Source organism: Caretta caretta, chromosome 10 (genome assembly GCF_965140235.1).
Source record: "Caretta caretta isolate rCarCar2 chromosome 10, rCarCar1.hap1, whole genome shotgun sequence".
In the NCBI taxonomy this organism is placed as follows: domain Eukaryota; kingdom Metazoa; phylum Chordata; order Testudines; family Cheloniidae; genus Caretta; species Caretta caretta.
In genome coordinates this window covers 44,728,530-44,747,636 of record NC_134215.1, presented here as the reverse complement: position 1 = coordinate 44,747,636, position 19,107 = coordinate 44,728,530, and the positions used below count along the sequence as shown (strand labels likewise).

Sequence of the window (19,107 nt, the reverse complement as noted above, 5' to 3'; positions counted from 1 at the left end):
AGACATGCCCAGTGCGTGCCTGTGTCCCCTAAAACCCCCTGCCCCCTTCAGAATGAGTCCCTTTTAAACCCTACTCCAGGTTTTCGCAAAAAGAAAAGGAGTACTTGTGGCACCTTAGAGACTAACCAATTTATTTGAGCATGAGCTTTCGTGAGCTACAGCTCACTTCATCGGATGCATACCGTGGAAACTGCAGCAGACTTTATATATACACAGAGAATATGAAACAATACCTCCTCAGGACAGTGGGGTGGGAGGAGGTATTGTTTCATATTCTCTGTGTATATATAAAGTCTGCTGCAGTTTCCACGGTATGCATCCGATGAAGTGAGCTGTAGCTCACGAAAGCTCATGCTCAAATAAATTGGTTAGTCTCTAAGGTGCCACAAGTACTCCTTTTCTTTTTGCGAATACAGACTAACACGGCTCTTACTCCAGGTTTTGGATCTCTTGGGGCCTTTTCGGGCCCTGGCCTTGCCCTGAGCAGTGGCTGTGCTGGAGCCATTCTTTCCCTTCCTGCATGTTTTTCCCTGACCAGCCCCTGAGAGCTTGTTTGTCCCCAAACTAACCCAATTAGCCAGACAGGAATCCCCAGTATCCAGGTCAGGCTGCAGTGTTGCGAACAGCTCCAGCTCGGTCCATACACTACCCCACAGGCCAGCGCCAAAGCACAGGGTGTCCTCGCCAGGTCCTGGCCAGAGTGCAGCCGCCAACACAGAGAAGTGCGCTTCTGCAGGGGGGACTGGGGCCTGGCAGGGAAAGGAGGGCTGTGATTGCGCACATGTAGGTTCAGTGTCTTTTTTTTTTTTGGGGGGGGGGGGGGGGGGAGGGAGGCGGCAGCTGTCTGGCCATTCTGGACTGTGATTGGCTGGGATCCTTCCCCAACCAGCTGATTTTCAATAGATGGTTTCTCCAGCTGTGTCCTGGAGTCCGGAATGTGCCCACGGGATCGCGAGCCGATCTGGAGCCACAGCTGGGCGCTTACGGCCTCTCCAAGTGGCTGGTACCTATCAGGGCCACGCCGCGTCGGACGGGAAAGAAACTCCTCAGCGAGGCTGCGAAGGGCCTGGCTCTGGGACTGGCTGGGCCTGGGCCAGGCTGGCTCCTCCTGCTGCAAGGCATGGGGAGAACAGGACAAGCTTTGGGAGCAGCACAAGGCCCTGGAACTGGGGGCATGGACACCAGGGTCCTAGCTTACAGGATATGCAGGGACCCAGCCTGGGCCAAGCAGGATGCTGCCCAGTTTTAGCTGTGGCCTGAGTGTTAGTGATGCACTCTGGTCACTCAATGCTCGTGGGACAGGGCGGGGGCTCTGCTTACACCCCAGCAGAAGCCGGACCCTCCAGCGACGCCCACTGGGGCATCGAGCCAAATCTGTGACCGGCTGAGCAGCCCAGCCCCCGGGGGCGGGTTGGCATCCAGAGCAAGCTGGCCATTGGCCCTGAGTCACGTGCAGAGGCCTCCCCAGCTACCTGGGGGCACATTTCCAACTTAGCTCTGGGGGTGCAGTCAGGACAATACACTCAGCTCTTGGCAATGGGAGAGGGCACCACAGAAGGGAGGGACAACCCCAGGCTCCTCGGGGGCGGGGAAGAGACAGCATGGTTGCCCGAGACCCCTCAGGCAGGAGACATTGCGGAGGAGGAGTGGTGGCTCTGGGGCCCTTGACGGGTACGTGGGGGGTGTGTGGTTCTTTCATTTGCCTACCTCACCTGGCGCTCCTGCAGCAGGTAGCCATTGAGGTCCATCTCCAGTAGCCGTGGGGTGATCACCAGTGGGCTTGGCAGTGCCAGGTCCTGCTCTGGCCAGACCCCGCTGCCCCCCAGTGCTGGGAAGCTCCACAGCTTGTGGGGCCCTTCCTCCCTTGGGGTGCGCAGCCGGAGACCCCGCATGGCCAGGGGGCTGCTCACTTCCTGCAGTCAGACACAGGCACTTCATTGCTGCATCAGGGCAGATAGCTTCCCACCTCTCCCTTTGCCAGACTGAGGCAGGGGGACCCAGTGAGGAACAACTGGGGCAGAGAAGGCCAGAGGGCAGACAGGGGAGCTGTAGCCTCTTGAGTCTGCCAGTTCCATCCTGTGTGGGCAACAGGGCCTCTCCCTCTGGGTTCTGTGTCTCTGCCCCATGCCCGAGACCAAGCCTGGATCTGGGGGAGCAACACTGAACCCCTACACTTACCCTAGGGATGAATGTGGCCCAGACAGGCCAGTGGCAATGCAGGCAGCACCCTCCTGCCAGGGGCAAGGGTTTGGGGTCCCTCTGATGTGCCCAGGTTGCACTGGGCCCCCAGGGCGAGGTGCCTCTCTGGGGTAGCCCACCTGGTAGCCCTAGGCCCTCCAGACATCGCCCAGCCTAGTCCTGGGGGGGGTCATAGCTGGCCAGGACCCTACCTGTCCCATCAGCGCTGGAACCAGCATCTTGGGAGTGGGTTGGGGCCGAGTGTCGCTCCTTCCAGGAGGGGTTAGTGCGGTTGGCCTGGAGCAGATGGGATAAAGCCCCGGGGAGGCTGTGAGGAGGGGAGGGTAATGGGGGCTGGGGGATGATCCAGGAGCCCAGACCCACCCACCTCCCAGGCGGCTGTAATGGGGAGGGATCTCAAGGGAGGCTGGAACAAGAGGGCCCCGGGGGGTTGGTTTGGAAGTGGGAGCTGCCCAGAGGAGGACGGTGGGCGGGACGAGGACCCACAGCTGCCCTGTTCCCTGCTGCCAGAGCCAGCAATGCCAATGGACAGGGGGATCCCTTGGGCTGGTTCCCACCCTGCCCCCCCCCCCCCCCCGGGTGTGAGCGGGCATTACCGGCCAGCCCATGGCAGCACGGGCTGGATCAGGAACAGTCCCGAATGCTCCTCCACACGCCCCAGCGTCTCGCTGAGCAGCTCTGCCAGCTGCAGCCGCCTCGCCCAGCTGCAGCGCCGCTCACCCCGCCAGCACTGGAGTCTCTGCCAGGGACACGGAGGAAACCGAAGTGGGGTCAATGCAGAGAGCAGGGAGTGCCAGCACCCCAACCACCCAGCATGCCCCCAGCACATGCGGACACACACTGCCAGCACCCCCACACTCCAAAGGGACCCCGAGCACCCCTGCTCAGCCACACCCTGCTAGCGGCCTCTGGCCACAGACTCACTGATCCACCCGCTCAGAGCAAAGCGCCTCTGGGCTCCAGCCAGGGAGCGAAGGAAAACAGGGCTGCAGAGCCGTCCTAGCCAGCCCTACCTGCTGCCTCAGCCCTCGGAGTCGCCCCAGCACACTGTGTGCCTTCACGCAGTCACAACTGCCCTGACGTTGCTCCAGGGTTTCTTCTGCCTCCTTCATGCAGACATGGGCCAGGTAACCCCTCACCAGGCCCTCGAACCTCTGGCGGCGGAGCCATCGGAAGCCCCCCATCAGCAGGCTGGCGTCCTGCCGGGGAAGATAGCCCCTGAGCACAGCACCACTCGCAGCCCGGCATGGCCCTGTTCTTACTACATTGGGGTTCCCGGGGACCCCATTACACCCTCCATATTGTCTGCAGTAGACCCCAGTAGTCAGCTCAGATGCTGTTCTAGGCAGCCCACCCAGGAATCATGGCAGAGCCCTCATGGGCTAAATGTAGCTTGGCCTTCCCTGGATCCGAGTGAGGCACTGGGCTCTCTTAGCTCATTTCCTGCTTGAAGGCAGCAGGATTCTAGTGGTCAGAGCACAGGGCAGGGTGTGGAAATTGCCATGGACTCCTGGGGTGGCCTCACAGTTTCCTCATCTGTCTCCCTGGAGGCGTGAGGATTTGGAAGGTATTTGGAGACACTCCGATGAAAGGGCGAGACACATTCTAGACTTGGCCTCTCTGAGCTAACGGGCCCCACTCACTCACCTGCCGTTCGGTGCAAGGCCATTGACCCAGGGCAGGGAGCGCGGGGGGAGCCAGCTGGAGAGATTATCACGTGAGTTGTTTGACATTCCTCCTCCCCGCATTTAGATGGTGGGCGACTCCGGCCACCCCAGCTCCCAGATGAAGGGAAAATGCCCCTCCCGTTGCCAACGGTTAGAGGCCGTGAGTGAGAGCAGCTCAGTGCCAGTGCAGGAAGCAGAGGGATGCCAGGGGAGGTGTCTGCTGGTAGCTTCCATTGCCAGGAGGTGATTCCAGCTGTTCCTCCAGGCTCGGCTGGTGTCTGAGAGCAGGCTCACCTACCTGGTACAGGCCCCATGGCACCTGGCCTCTGCATACGCCTTGGTTCAGCACCCGTCTGTTGTGCAGCTCGTCCTGCTGAGTAAACAGGACCCTGGGGGCTCTCCTCTTGGCCCCGGCGCTGCCAGGCTTGGACCTGGGACTCAGCCCCCCTCCTGTGCTCATCAGCCGGCCTTGGGTTAGCTAGACAAGAATGGCAGGAGATGGTTAGCAGTAGCAACCCCTGGGCCTAGCTCCCCCGTCAGGGTGAGCACAGCTCCACTGCAGCCAATGGTGAATCACCACACGGGGGCGCTCTTCCCTCCACCAGTGCTGAGCCATGCCCCAGGACAAGCACTGGAGTGTCCATCCTGAGCACAAGAGCTGGCCGGTGAGTGGCCAGACCAACAGACACTGGGTGCGAGAGCAGGGTACCAGCCATCGCTAGCTGTCTGGCTGCCTCTGTGGCTGGGCACGCAGAGACCTGGGGGTGGATGCTGGCTGTTCATGCCCCCACTGCTCATTGCAGCTTGGGAGGCACCACGCCACCTCAGCTCCCTGCACTGACTTGTGCCAAGGGCAGCTCAGCCAGTCCAGGGGATTTGGGCCTGTACTGCCCACCCCGGCCTCCCAAGCTCCCTTACCGGGACAGCATGGGAACTGTGCCTTCCTCCTACAGGGCGCTGGTCCAGAGCCAATGGGCTGAAACGAAGGGGAGAAAGAGCTGGGTAAGCAGCGAGGCACCTGGTCCCGCAGAGCACTGGGGAGCTGAACTGTGTGCCCGGCAGCAGGGAGCTCGGAAAACTGGGACGATGCCCCCCAACCACTTACCCTGCTCCACTCAGGGCAACGCCTTTTCCCAGAGCTGGTGCGCCAGCTCTCCCTTGATCTGACGTCACGTCCTGCGGCTGGAGCAGCATCTTGTCTTTATTGCATAGACCTTCAAGCAAGCTGTAAAAAACTGGAAGCCACAGAAGCTGATCTTGCCTGTTGCTCTCCCTCCACTGTCCCCTGCACCCCCGACAGATAAACCCCTTCTTCCAACACTGGCACACTGCGATAACACTGGTCGCCATGGCATGTGCTAGGAGCTGTATGGAGTCGGTGGCGGACTGTCTAGTCTGCTGGGTTTCTACAGCCCCAGTGCAATGGGGCCCTAGGTATCACTGTACCAGGATCATTAACAAACAGTGTCTTGGTGCCACTCCCTAGCGGTCAGTAGAGTTGAGGTCGGGCAGGTCACCCAGGGGAGTGAATCCTAAAGCAAGATGCTTGCATGAGAGAGCCCAGGGCTGAACGTGCAGCAGCCAAATGCAGGCAGCAGGAGCATCCAGGCAGGGCACAAGGCGGGAGGGATCTCAGACCAATCAGGGCTTTACTGATCTGATGATCATTGCACCCAGCAGTGACCAGACACCCGAGCACCTGTGCTAGGAGCTGATGTCAGCCCAGCAGCTCATGAAGGGGACAGCTCAGTTCTGCAGTGGCTGGAGGTTCCACAGGCACCGGCTGGGGTGCCAATGTGGGCAGTGAAGCTGGAACTCCAGCCAGACTTTCCAGCTTCTGGGTGTCACAAAACTGAGATATCCTAGGGTGTCTCTGATAGATCTGGATCACTGGCCGTGTACTCGCTGCTTTTACAACCTGGACCTAGCACAACTGCCCAGCTGCTGTACAAGCAGGCCCCTCCTGCAAGCCTGGGCAGGAGCACCGGGGGGCTGCAGGGAGCAATGCCAGGAGGGTGCCAGCGATTTCAAACCCAGAGGGCTGCTTGGGAGAGCTGGGAGCAATCAGAGCCGCCCAAGATCACATTGGCAGGAACGTGACCCAGGAAAGGAACAGAAGCAGCTCAGCTTCACAGTCAGCTGCTCTGGAGACCACACCCAGCGCTGTAGAGCCCCCTGGGCAGCCTTGCCATGACTGGCTGGGAGTCTCAGGCCCAGCGAGTCCCATACCTAGGGTAGCGTTCCCAAGCAGTGTGCAGATTTCAGCTCCGGCTGCGTCCTCCGGGGCCGCTGGGAGCGCTGTCATCAGCGTACCACACGGGCCGTCCAGGAGCCGAGCCAGTGCGTGGAGCTCTGCAATCCAAGCACTAACGGGTCAGCCGCTTAACCACAATCATTGCGCAGCACCTTCCAGCCGAGGGCACCAGCACATGGGTCAGTGGCGGGGACTGAGCTCGGAACTGCTGGATCCAAAACCACAGCCCCTGCTGCCTGAGCTGAAGGGCAGGGCCAGCAGCACCAAGGCCCAGCTCACCCACATGGTCCGCCCACCAGAGACGGAGGCAGCGGGCTACGGGAGCACCCAAAGTGCTTCCTGTACATGCACCAGCTCAGCCTCGCCACCCCTGGGCCACAGAGGGGGGCAGTGACTTGGCTGGGGTCTACAGGCAGCACATGGCACAGCCAGGGCTGGAACCCAGGAGTCCTGATGCCCATTACCCTCTGTAATCATGACTCTGCTCCTGGCATTACCATCAGTGGATTTACCAATTGCTCGCCCACTATGCTGTCTAGGTAGCCTATAGCTGGCCACGGCCCTACCGCAGGCTGGGAGGGTAAATACATTGAATGGGGATGGGACCAGATACAGACCTTAGCTAGTCCCAGGCAGGACTAGCCTGCTGGGGTGGCAGGACCCCAGGAACAGGCTGCTCCTGCTAACTCTAGGGCCTCTGCCCTCCGGTTAAGGAGTGCGCTGCCTGCCTATGCGCCACGGCTTGCTACGGACACACCAGGGGCTGCTGCTGCCTTTCCCCCCGTTCCTGGTGGCTTCACCTTTAGCGATAAGTCCTGCCCTCAAGGTCTCTATGAAGGCCACCACGTAGCTGTCGGCTCCACGGTGTCCCGCTGCAGGCGCTGGGGTTGCCCCGCCGTGGGACTGGGACAGGGCATCTGGGGAAGCACCTGGGTCAGGTGGAGACAGGGTCAGTCCTGGCCATGGAAGGGCAGGGACTGGGCAGGCACCATTCTGGGCAGCAGAGCACAGCGGGGCTCCTCTCTGGGCATACCCGCATGACTGCTTGTGGGGGGAGGGGTTAGGGGCCCCAGTGGGCTGGGCACATCCCTGGCCCCCCACGGCTGCATGGCTCTTCACGGTGCCAAGCAGAGGCTGTGATCGAGGGGGCATTGCCTGGGCATGGCAGGGCCAATCCTTGTGCTGTAGAAAACACCCCCTGGCCCTGTAAATGCCACCCAGACACTTGGGGAGCAGGGCCTAGAACCCCCACCCATCTGCTCCCCAAAGTCAGGCCTCTGCTGTCTGATCTGAAGGAGGTTAGCTCCCTTCGCTGCTGGCAGTAGCAATCCCTTCACCCCCCACAGGGGCCTTGCTTCTACAAGGCAACATGCCCAGAGACACACAGTATGGGACGCCAAGGAGGCATGCCCACCCTACAATACACAGGCAGAGCTGGCTTCCCAAGGCAAGCCATGGGGATGATGGGCCTGATCCTGCAGTCTCAGGCAGACCCCCAGCAACATCACCTGAGGGCATTGCCCCCCAGCATGCCTGTGCCAGGCTGTCCTTGTCCCTCTCTAGCATCACCCTGAAGGCCTGCCTGGCCTGGGCACAGAGGAGGCACATGCTGGTGAAGGCTGTCTGCAATATGTCCCACTCACCTGCTCTAGGGGCGCCCCCATGTCTGGTGGGCCCGGGGGAAGGAGCGGCTCCTCCAGCAGGGGTGGGGGGCAGAGTCAGCTCAGGGAAACCTCTGGCCTCCAAAGCCAACTGCGATCCGGCTGCAAACATCTGGAAATCAGACCAAGAATCCCCAAAGTCACCGTGGCAGCAGCAGCGCCCACCTTGGGGCGCCGGAAAAGGCAGTGATGGTGCCAGGCTCCCGGCCAGCCCCTTGCTCTGCCCAGCCCTATTCAAAACGCTGCTGAAAATCCCTTTCCAGCCCATCGCTCTGCCCCCCGCCCACCAGCCTCAGTCCGCTCCACGCTGCTCCTCTGCTCAGCTCACACCAAGTCGCTGCCCTGCCCCCTCCACTCTGCCAGGCTCAGCTGCTGCGCCACCCCCCACCGTGCCTGCGACGTCACCTCACCTGTGGGGCTGTCTCCACTCGCTCAGCCGGCTGCGTCTGCTGCACCATCTCCACCGGCTGCATTGGCAGGTTCTGCAGCACTGTCCTCAACTGCTGAGCGGTCTCCCCCCGCTGGGACGTCTCTGCTGGGCACGTCGTCTCCGCTGGGTGCCATGTCTGCTGCAAGAATCTCTGCCCCTCCTAGAGCACAGGACAGGCAACCCCGCCCCAGCACTCGTGCAGGTCCCAGGCCACACCAGCCTGCCCTTCCACACACAGGGCAGGTGCGGATTTTGGCTATGCGGCCCCCCCCGGCGAGGGACAATCCTGGCAATGCGTGCCTGCTGGAGCACGCCCGGCTGGGAGGCCATGCCCAGGCCTGTCACACTCCCGACATCCAAGCAATGAACCCCCTGGATCCACAGATCCTGGAGAGCCCCACGGAGCTTGGACACTCCCTCACATGACAGGCAGCGACTTGGGAGAATCTGAAATCTCTTCTCTTCCCCTAGGAAATCTTGTGCCCCCGGAACCAGCCCCCATCCCCCACCATGCCAGGCCCTGCAAACACCCACCTCCTCCCACTCAGCTGCCATGGTCCTGCAGTGCCTTTCCCAGTGCTCTGTGTCCTCATGGCTTTGCAGTTGGGCTGCAGCTAACTCTGCCTCCAGGGCGGCCAGGAGCTGGAAACCACAAGCCAGCACTCAGACTGAGACCCAGCTGCAGGACGAGCTCCCTGGCCCCTCCCTTGCCCGGTTCTCCCCCTCCCCACCGTGCCCCTGCCCATCTCCATTCTGAGGAGGTGCCAACCCCCGACCAGGTGCCAGTTCGCTCTCATGGCAGTGCAGGCCCAGGCCCAATCCTCAGGAAATCAGGAGTGAGAAGGAAAAGAAAGAGCCCTCCTGAGTGGTCCCCGAAGGCCGACCTCCTCTCCCCTCCCCCCGACAGCAGGACACCCACCTCACAAGTAGCCGAGGCCTCAGGGGTCTGCACCGCTCCATTCCTGGCTGCAGCGCCCCGCCTGGGGCTCCTCTCACCCCCTGCAGAGACGGGCACGAAATAAAGGTAATTAGGTGCCTAACTCCCATTGGTTTCAATACCTTTGAGTCACACAGCCTTGGCAGCTGATGCACAAAGGGCATCTCCTTGCAGTGCCAGCCCCTCCCAGACGGGAGCAGCTGTGAAATCACCCGTTTTCCTTCCCCACCATGAGCTCGCCCCGCTGACCCCAGCTGCGGGCGCCAGTCCACAGGCTGGGCCAACACAGGCCTGGCATGCTGGGCTCCCCAGGAACTCTGCCAGCAGGAACAGCACAGGGCAGTGGGATGTGGGGCCTGGGCATCTCCTGGAGCCCTGTCCCCTCTGCCCTGGGGACATGACCTTGGACCCCTCCAGCCAGAGGGGAGGCTGCCCATCCTGGCGCTGACGGAGCCCAGGGCACACAGGGCAGGGCTGGGCACACTCAGTTACCCCCAACCCTTTTGCAGTGAGTCTCTGGGCCTGATCCCTGCATTGATCTCACCACCTCTCTGGTATTGTCCCCTAGGCCTTTGCACATCCTCCACCCCACCCAAACCTGCACCCAGATCCTGCCACACAGCTTGGCAGCCAGTCCCCTGGGGAATGGAGCCTGGGGGAGAAGGCAGCTGCTGTTGGGGTCCCCTGGCATTTCCGGCCCCTCATTCAGGGATCCAGCCCAGAGCCACCCTTCCAAGGAGTGGGACTCCAGGGGCTGCAACCCCACCTGCCTCCCCTCCCCACAAGGTGAGCTGGGGCTGGGCTGAGCAGCCCTGGATAGCAGGTACCTGCAGGATGTGTGGCTGAATCCTCTTCAGCATCTTCCTCTTCCTTTCCGGCTTCCCTGGGCCCTCTGGCTGGCCCAGACAGTGCCTCTGGCCCCAGGACAGCTGAGTGTGCCAAGGGACCACCAATGGGCTGCGGCTGATCCGAGTGCTGAGCAGGGAGAGAAGGGGGTGGGGAGAGAAGTGGGGACGGAGGGAGTGACAGGGGGAGACAGGCAGGGGGACCAGAGACCTGGATCTGCTGGAACAGGGGGGTAAGTAACTCACAAGGGGGTGAGGGGGCTTGGAGCAGGGAGCTAATACTCACGGGGGAGCTGGGGGGGGGGGTTAGGCAGCGGGGGTGCAGAGGAGCAGAAGCTCCGAGCTGATGGGGGGAGGACACTAGAACTCACGGCCCGAACTCGCGACCCCCCCCTGCAGCCTGCACGGGGGGCGGCTCAGCCACCCCATCCAGGGTGGATCCTCAGTTGCGGGGAGAGTCTGCTGTGCAGCCAGGTCGAGGGCATCGAGCATTGTCGGGGTGACGGGGACTCACCTCTGGGATCGGGAACCCCCCTTCAGGTCGCACCATGGACTCTGCCAGCCTTTCCCCGAGCTCCCTTCCTGCTGGTGGCCCCTCCTGGGCAGCCCCCATGCAAGAGGGGAGCAGCCCCCCTGAGCATGCAGCAGGGCTGGATGGGGAGCATTTGCTGCACTGGGACAGGAGGAGTGGGGTTAGTCCTGGCACTGAGTCCCTCCCTCCCCCATCCCCTGGGCCAGCGTGCAGTGCCGGGGAGTCACCCTGCGAGCACAGCTAGGCACAGAGTCTGTGGGGTCAGCTCCTTTCCTGGGCCAGCTGGGCCCTCACCTGGGTGGCCACATCCCTCCGCGGCCGCGCCTTCTCCTGCAGGAACCCGTCCAGCTCTGCTATATGCAAGTCCCGGCTCCTCAGCTCGGCTTCCAGGCGGGCCCTCTGAGCCCCACTCTCCTGCTCCAGGCTTTGCAGGCGTCTCTGCACGGGCAGGGAGGGGAGGGCTGGTTAGCAGGGCGCCCGGGCACAAGGGACAGTGGGGCAGGAGCAGCACCAGGGAGAAGAAGGTCCCTCTCCCCACCCCAGACTTTGGGAGCTGCTACGGGTGGTGGGCCGGGGCAGTGTCAGAAGCTGGCTCTCCATCCCTTCCCCATGCAGGGCCTACGGGCACCCCTCCCCGCTGCCCACCTGGGTGCTCTCCAGCTGGGCTCGGGAGAGCCGGCTCTCCTTTGCCTTCATCTCACTCAGCTGCTGCAGGTCCTTCAGCTGTCGTTCCTTGGTCTCCACGTCTGGAAGAGACCGACAGCCACCGGACATGAGAGGGCACTTCTGTCAGGCCCCCAGGTGGCATTACAGGGCAGTGTCCCCAGGGGACCCTGAGCAGGGACTGCCTGCTGCCAGCAAAGACCCCAGGCCAGGGGTCAGCCAGAGCCCCATTGCAGAGCCTGGCAGGAGGGAGGGCCAGGAGAGCTGAATGCTGGGACTCACAGGGCACCCTGGGCTCCGATACTGGCATCACCCGTGTAGTGGCTGGCCTGGCGACTGCTGCTCACGCACCTGCCAGAGGCCTTGCTGCAGGGCCTGCGTGTGGCCAGCCATGGCGCGTGGTGGAGAGCTGCAGCCACAGGATGCAATGCTGGGGAGCCCACCCGTGTCACGGGGGTGGGACACAGCCCCTCACCTGCTTGAGCCTGCAGGAGCCTGTGTTTGATTTGGACCACCTCTTCCTTAGCCTTGTCTAAAGCCTTCTCCACTTGCTTCCTGTGGCTCCTGAAGGACAAACCCCATCTTGCCTGATCATTGCCAGCGCCCCAGGCCAGCCCCTGCCCAGCCCCACCCTGCCCAGCTGCAGTTGGGGGAACCCCCAGGGTAGAGTACCTAGGAACACGCGTGCAGGGCAGAGAGCCTGTTTCAAGGGGGTTCAGCACAGAGCCCAGCTCTTCAGCCTGGCTGTCCTGCCTTGGCAGAGGGGTGTCAAGTACACAGCCTCTCTCTGGGACCAGCTAGTTGTTGGCACAAATCCCACAGTCCCCTGCCCTGCAGCTACAGCTTCTGCGCCTTTTGGGGTCAAACGTAGCCTGCCTCAAAGGGGAGCTGCTCTGTTGAATGGGACCCACTCAGCAGGGGGCTGGTCTCCTGCAAGTTGTCTGGGCTAGTTGTTCAGAGCCTGCTGGCCTCAGCTAACAGGCCTGGGGGTTTAGCTGTTAGATCCAGGAGGCCCAGACTCCCTCCCGCTGGCCTGGGGCACAGCGTGACATAGGGTGATCTGACCTTTCTACGGTCTTTGATTACTTTCTCTCTCCCGAGGAAATACAGTTCTGTTATCCAGACACGGTTGCTGTGTGTGGGGGAGACCCGAGCATGGTGGACTGGCCCCTTTGCCCAGCACCCCTCTCTGTGACTTGCCTCAGGGAAATGGAGAACCCAGGACTCTAACAAAAGATCGACAGGGTCCTACTGGTTGTGTTAGGGGTTAAATGGGGCTGGTCCCCCAGCTAGATGATCCGCGTTAGGCTGCGTGCACATGGCCATCACCTAGCCAAGTTGCACAGTGACCATCCTGCTCAGCTGCTGAGGGAAGGTCATCAGTGTAATGAGCCTGGAGGTCTCAGCTCTGCTGCAGGCTATCTCCTCAACCCACTCCAAGAGCATGGCTGATAGCAGGTGCCAGGAGCAGCACATGAAAAGGGAGATCTGCCGGCGCAGGGTCCGGAAGGCAGGCAGGCAGGCTGTAGTGGACACATTTGCCTGCCCAGAGGTACCTTTTGGGGCTGTGGGTGGCCAGGGCGCTGGTCATGTAGCTGATAATGTCCTTGTTCAGATCCACCAGGCGGGACATGGCTGCTTCGGCCGAACTCAGAGCCGCTGTCACCTGGCAGCAGAGATGGGCAGCCCCTGAGACAGCCTCTTGCAGGGGTGGGGATGGGAGAGGGGCCTAGGGACAGTGCCCACAAGTGACTGCGGGCTGCCAAGTGCCCTGGGTGAAATGGGCTGGGGGGGGCACAGCCTAGTGCCCATATCTGATGGTCTGCTCCCAGCTGGCACTAACCAGGGACATGATGGGAGAAGCCCCTGGAGTCTGCCCCTCCCTCCACCTTTGACTCAGCTCCTCCTGGTCGGGTGCTGCTTGGTTAATCTCTCCCAGCACCCCGGGGGCATCCCTAGCTCAGAGCAACTGGCCAGCAGGAGTCTGGGCTCGTGGGCAGGCCCTAAGCAAACCGGTGGAGTGACACTTCCAAGAGCCTGTAAAAAGCAGCAGGAATGTGAGTGGGGAGGTGGCTCACACTGCCAGCAACCAGTGGGTTGCTCATTGACATGGGGTTGTCTAGCAGGTGGGTGGCTATGTGGGGCTGGACAGGGTGCCCCATGGGCTCTGGGGTCATGGCACTGCTGTGCCAGTCACTCAGCCCCAGGGATGGCAAAGTGGCTCCAGCCTGCTGGGCATTACCGTGCCAGCCACGTCGTCCATGTGCACGGGGAAGTCGTCGAGCAGGCTGTGGCTCTCCTCCGCCAGCCCGAGCTCCGCGGAGCAGCTGAAGAACTGCAAGGGAGAGAAGCGCGGGTCAGAGTCCAGCCTGCGTCCCGGGCCAGAGGGGACAGCTGCTTGCCAAGGCCCAACTGGCGAGGCCCCAGCTGTGCCCTTTTCAACCTGGAGCCTGCATCTCTGCACAGAGGCATTGTCACAGGTATGATGTTTGCCTCTGGGCCCCCCAGATTCTCCCCGGATCCCCGCACACCACGGACCCCTCTGACCTCCTGCAGCTGGCTCAGGAGGCTGTTGCGCTGCCCACAGGACTCCTGGTACCCCACGATGAAGACAGTCACTTGCTGCTGGTATCTCCTCTTCTTCACAGGGTCCCCCAAGACGGCTGCCAGCTGCTCCTGGGCATCCGGGAGAGAAACTCTGGGCTCATGCAGCCCGGAACAGCGTGCCCCTTCCCATGCTCAGGGTGTATGACGAATACACACCGCTGGCTCTCCCTTAAGGCTGTTCGGAGCCAACTGGGCCTGTCATGCCTCACTCAGATCTCCAGAGCTCACCCTTGGATAAGGTGACTGTGGCCCAGATTCCCCCTTCTGCCCTCCTCAGACCCAGACTAGACCAGGGTGCGAGCCTTTGGCTTCCCTTGCTTGCCAAAGCAAGTCATTAGCAAATGGCTAAGTCCCATGTAATGTACAGGCGGGTGTCTGGCATCGCTGCGGCTCAAGCGTGGGAGTGTCACGAACATAATGATCCCAGGTTCTTATAGCACCTCCCATCAGCTCTCAAAGCCCTTGACACCGACCTCCTCTGTAATTATGTCCATTGTACAAAGGGGAAACTGAGGCACAGCAAGGGACTATGACTTGCCCAATGTCATCTAACAGGCCAGGGCAGAGCCAGGCCTAGAACCCAGATCTCCTGAAACCCAGTTCAGTGCTCTTTCCACTAGAGCACACTGCCTCCTGCAGCAATGCTGGACAAAGAGCTAAAAACCCACCCAAACCAGTGGCTTGCACTCCCCACAATTCACGAGGGGTCTCATTCACTAACATGATCCAGCCTAATTTGCACTTCACCAGGGCCTAGCACTCACAAAACTCCTGACAGGGTGGGGATTTTCCTAGTTAAACACTTTCACTTCGCCAATCAAGTGAAAGGGGGAGGGATAGCTCAGTGGTGTGAGCATTAGCCTGCTAAATCCAGGATTGTGAGTTCAATCCTTGAGGGGGCCATTTAGGGACCTGGGACAAAAATTGGGGATTTGTCCCCTTTTAAGCAGGGGGTTGGACTAGATGACCAACTGAGGTCCCTTCCAACCCTGATATCCTATGATCAGGATGCACAAACAATCCCACGTGACAGTTTGCTGCAAATCCCCCCTGCCCACGAGGTGCCTGAAGAGGGGCTCTGTGGCAGAACTCAGGGCGCAAGCCAAGGGCCACAAAGCCTGGCTCCGCTTCTGTACAGTGGGCACCAGCCACGCTGGCACCTTCTATAGCTCCCAGCCCTGGGGTTGCATCACCCCCAGCTGTGTGGCAGGAGCTGGGGGGGAGGAGACAACACTGGAGCCTCGAGTGCATGGGGCTGGGGTGGGATACATCTATTCCAGCAGGAGCGCTCCTTAGGTTGCGATCAGCCTCCAATCTGACTTGTTACTGCGCCGCCCTTAGCCCCCCCATTTCAGCCCTGCCTCCCCTCCCCTCTCCTGACAGGAACTACCCCATGCAGGGGCAGGGACCTGTCTGTGCAGCAGCCCAGCCCTGGCGGTTGTTTCACCCTCGCCCCGTGGGGCAGGGGGCTATGGAACAGGCCTGGGGAGAAGCACGGTGCCCTGTTGAACCTACCACATCCTCCACAATCTCCGTGGCTGCTTGCTGGGCAGAGGAGACGGGCTCACTGCGCTCATAGGCCTGCATCATCTGACAGGAAGTGAAAGGGTTAATTAGAAAAGGCCTGGGGCACTGCCGGGTATGACACACATGCCACTTGCTGCCCCCCCCCCCCCGACAGGGCCAAGGCCCATTGCTAGAGTTGGGGAGAGCATCCTAGCTTGAGCAGGCAGGGAAACATGCCAGGAAGGCGGCTGCATGCCCCTCACCTATGGGGATGAGCAGAGCCGGTAAGGAGAGCAGGAGCATCTCTGCAGAACAGGGGGGCAGGAGTGGAAAGCAGCAGAGAGGGAAGGGAGCAGAGGGTGATGTGTAGGGAGCAAGGCCTGCCTGCCCTTTTTCTCTGCTGTAGAGATGGGGGAGGTAGCTCGGCCCTCTCTGAGCTTCTGGTTCAGGCTCTCTGCAGACTCAGACAGACATTCCTGCAGCAGCTTCCTTTCACAACTATGTGGGCTACAAACTTCTCCCTTCAGCGGCAGTGCCCCCTCCACCCCTGCTACGGCTGGAAGCTGTGCCACGCTTGGTTCAGGGCTCCAGCAGGGAACAGCATGGGATCCCCAGTCGGGGGCAACTTGCAGCTAGACAGGGATGGACGTATGGAAATGCCGTTTGCTCACATGGTCAATCCGCGCCCGGATCTTTTCCAGCTCCTCCCTGGTTTCCTCAGCCTGCCGCGCTGCCTTGGAGTACGTGGTGGCTTGGATCACAACCGGGGCAGGCCCGGCCCAGCTGTGGAGGCTGCTGTCCCAGCTGGTCTCCATGGCCGCCAGCCTGGGCAGGAGGAGGCAGAGGTGATGCAGCGGGAGTCTCTGCCCCCAGCCTATGTAATTTGTTTCCTTGGCTTTAGGGTTTCTCTCAGCCCAGCTCTCAGATGATCCACAGATTTTCCTTTTCTCCCCCCTTCCACACATGGCCCCTCCTATACACACAGCTCAGTCCAGGAGGCTGGTTACGGGGCTGAGTCCCTCACTGACCCACCACTATCTGCTCCATAAGCCGGCTCCTAAACCTTGGGGTGAGATGGGGAGTGCTGCGCCGTGTGGCATGCAGAGCGCTGGATTTGCTATTTACACCAGTCACCCCCTCTCTCACCCTTCTTGTTAACACAGCACCAAGGGGCAGAGATTGACGTGCTCACAGCCAGGCAGTTCACAACCATGTAGCTCTGGCCCGTGCTCACATGCTGGGAACAGACACACCCTGATCTCGCTTTAGCAGGCTGCGGGAGCAACATGCTCAGCGCTCCCACTCCTCACACACCATGGCAGTCACACCCCCTCTGGGTGTTTCCCTTCCTACCACTCACAGCTGGACCAGGCAACAAGAGAGGCTGGGCCATTCCAGTGACAGCCCCCCTGCCCCAGGATAGACTGGGGACTCCCCAGAACACAGTGGGGCTCTGTATAATGCACAGGCATTAAGGTGTGAAGGGATCATGATGATGATCTAATATAGCCTCCTGCACAGCACAGGCAAGGCAATCTCACCGAGATTCCTGCAGTGAGGCCATAGCTCCTAGAGAAAGCCATCGTTACTGGAGAGGCTGTGCATTAGATAGCTATGGCCTCTCAGCATAGCCTAGCTTGTGCCAGAGCATTACAGACCTCACGAGGTTAGTGAGCCTCGCAGGCATGCAGGAGCTGGAGAGAAAACTTAAGAGGCAACGCACTGAGTGGAAAAGTCCTATGCTTGGAAGTCACTCACCTGCCTGGAGCTCCAGCATCGGCTGCTATTGAGTGAGTCGCACCTTGGGGATATTTTCCAGCCTGATGCTCACAATGGTTACTATAAACAGGTGTTTAGTAACTGCATCCCCAGGGGAGAGTGCACACACCTCACAGCTTCTACGGAAGGAGGAAATGGAAAATCACCCACACCCAGGCCTTAGCCTCTGCTACTTACCTGGCTGCATCACTAGTGATCAGGTTGGCAAGGATGGAGGTTTTCACCATGGAATCCAAACCTCCTTTAACTGCAGTTTACTTGGCAATACCCTAAACTGACAGCAGCTCAGCTACCACCAGGCAACTCTGCGAAGGGGCATGGTTCCGGTTTGGGTAACCGGCCAACAGCTGGGACGCTGCTCACTCTATAAGTCAGCCTAGCAGAGAAAGGTCTGACACCATCCAGGGGGTGGAAGCTGATGCTAGACAAATTCAGACCGGAAATAAGTGTAAATGTTTAATAGCGAGGGGAATTAACCATCGGAACAAATTTACCAGCAGTCACAGTGGATTCTCCAGCACTGGCAATTTTTAGATGGAGTGGATTTTTCTTTTAAGTTATGCTCTAGTGCAACTAGAAATCAATTCTGCAAAGGCTTGTGGCCTGTCTTATACAGGTCAGACTAGATGGCCATAACGGTACCTTCTGGCTTTGGACCCCATGAATTAGCCAGGTTACTAGTCACACCTGAGATTACTAGAGACATTATAGATACTGTGTCCTTTTTGCTATTGATACGATTTGTTTCCACACTGCACGTCTCTTGGGCAATGGATCTAGTCAGTTTCCCGTGTCAGATCTCAGGTGCTCCTATTTTGCATTTTTAGCATGTCTCCTACCCAAGAAGCTAAGAGCTTTGTGGTGACTCAGAGCACACCCCTCTGAGGACATCATCTTCACACGCCCACCTCAGGCACAGGGAAGGCCCACATTTCAGAAGTGACCCGACTGAAGACTTCTGTTTTTACTTCTTGATTGTCTAGAGCAGAAATACAACAACCAGCCAGAGAACCCAGGGCAGCTCATTTCCCCTGCTCCTCTCCAGCCCTGAGGACCCCTCTGTAGCCCTGCCACCATGGACACGGTCTGTCTAGCTGGGGCTATTGGAAGGGGACAGAGCGTGCAGTGACTGGCCATGGAAGGTGGTTTATTTGGAGTGGAAAGTAGTGCTCACATACTGGGACTCACCAGCTTATTTCAGAGAAATTGACAGCACACACAATGAGCTGAATTTGGGACTTTTCAAACCCCATACAGCCACAGATGTGCTGGTACAGCCCAGGCCAGGAAACATCTCGATAAGGAGGCTGCAAGGCAGATTTAGTATGGAGGGCATCAGGGACAGAAACTCCCAGCAGAACCTCTCCAATTCACAGTAACCCCAGCGACCGCACTTCTGCATTCTGAAAACAAGGGTGTAACTGAACAAATCATCATAGAAGGCACTGTGATCAGGTAGTCACCCCTCCCCTGTGCTTTCCCCTGCCTCGCTGCAAGCTCTTCTGAGACTCACAGAAGGTAAAGAGCCCCCATGCTGCAGTGTCAGGGCTCAGAGCACACACTACCTGGTGTCCCTAGTTTGCTAATCCACCTTGGTTGACTGGAACTGGGGACAGAGCACTACTTAATGCATGCAGGGTGCTACATCTACACCTGCCCCAGAGTGTAGGAAAGGTGTGTGTAGAGCGCCCCCTCCGCAATGGTGGGTAGGTCAATCAGAAAGTCCTAAGCATGCCAGCACCAGCACATGGCATGTCTGGACCTCCTGTGAGCACACTGTGATGCCTCCCATTCGGTAATGCATCACACAGCACAAGCCTCAGCATGGATGGCACTGCATGAGGCAGTACTTGCAGCTCATGTGCTGGGGAGACCGCTGACCTAGAGGAGACAAAGCCCATGGAACCAGAGAGCAACACCAGGACCTAAGGCGCCAGTGTGGTATTGGTGGGGGGGTCGTCTGCTGGGCTGAAACTCTCACCTCCACCCTGGTGATACACGATCAGGGAGAGCTGGCAAGCTCAGTC

General features: G+C 60.0%; 1 protein-coding gene across 3 annotated transcripts; it reads right to left on the bottom strand.

The window, feature by feature from the left end:
* Positions 1-242: 242 nt before the first annotated feature.
* Positions 243-19,069, bottom strand: LOC125643913 (uncharacterized). 3 transcript variants are annotated; one of them, XM_075132934.1, is made up of 24 exons: positions 15,973-19,069; positions 15,311-15,385; positions 13,736-13,864; positions 13,431-13,523; positions 12,745-12,854; positions 11,664-11,752; positions 11,171-11,271; positions 10,820-10,963; positions 10,508-10,666; positions 9,976-10,123; positions 9,131-9,210; positions 8,746-8,853; positions 8,192-8,371; positions 7,764-7,893; positions 6,921-7,049; positions 6,096-6,218; positions 4,972-5,101; positions 4,785-4,842; positions 4,165-4,344; positions 3,213-3,398; positions 2,796-2,938; positions 2,391-2,475; positions 1,713-1,913; positions 243-1,111 (listed from the first exon to the last, which is right to left on the bottom strand). In XM_075132934.1, the coding sequence occupies exons 1-24, from the start codon at positions 16,264-16,266 to the stop codon at positions 356-358; spliced, it is 3,831 nt and encodes a 1,276-aa protein (XP_074989035.1). In that variant the 5' UTR covers positions 16,267-19,069; the 3' UTR covers positions 243-355. The 3 variants fall into 3 exon arrangements, with proteins under 3 accessions (XP_074989035.1, XP_074989037.1, XP_074989036.1); XM_075132935.1 differs by having other exon boundaries at positions 816-1,111; positions 1,708-1,913; positions 13,727-13,864; positions 15,973-19,068; XM_075132936.1 differs by lacking the exons at positions 11,171-11,271; positions 11,664-11,752; positions 12,745-12,854; ... (2 more) ...; positions 15,311-15,385; positions 15,973-19,069 and having other exon boundaries at positions 10,508-10,661; positions 10,820-10,929.
* Positions 19,070-19,107: the final 38 nt, after the last annotated feature.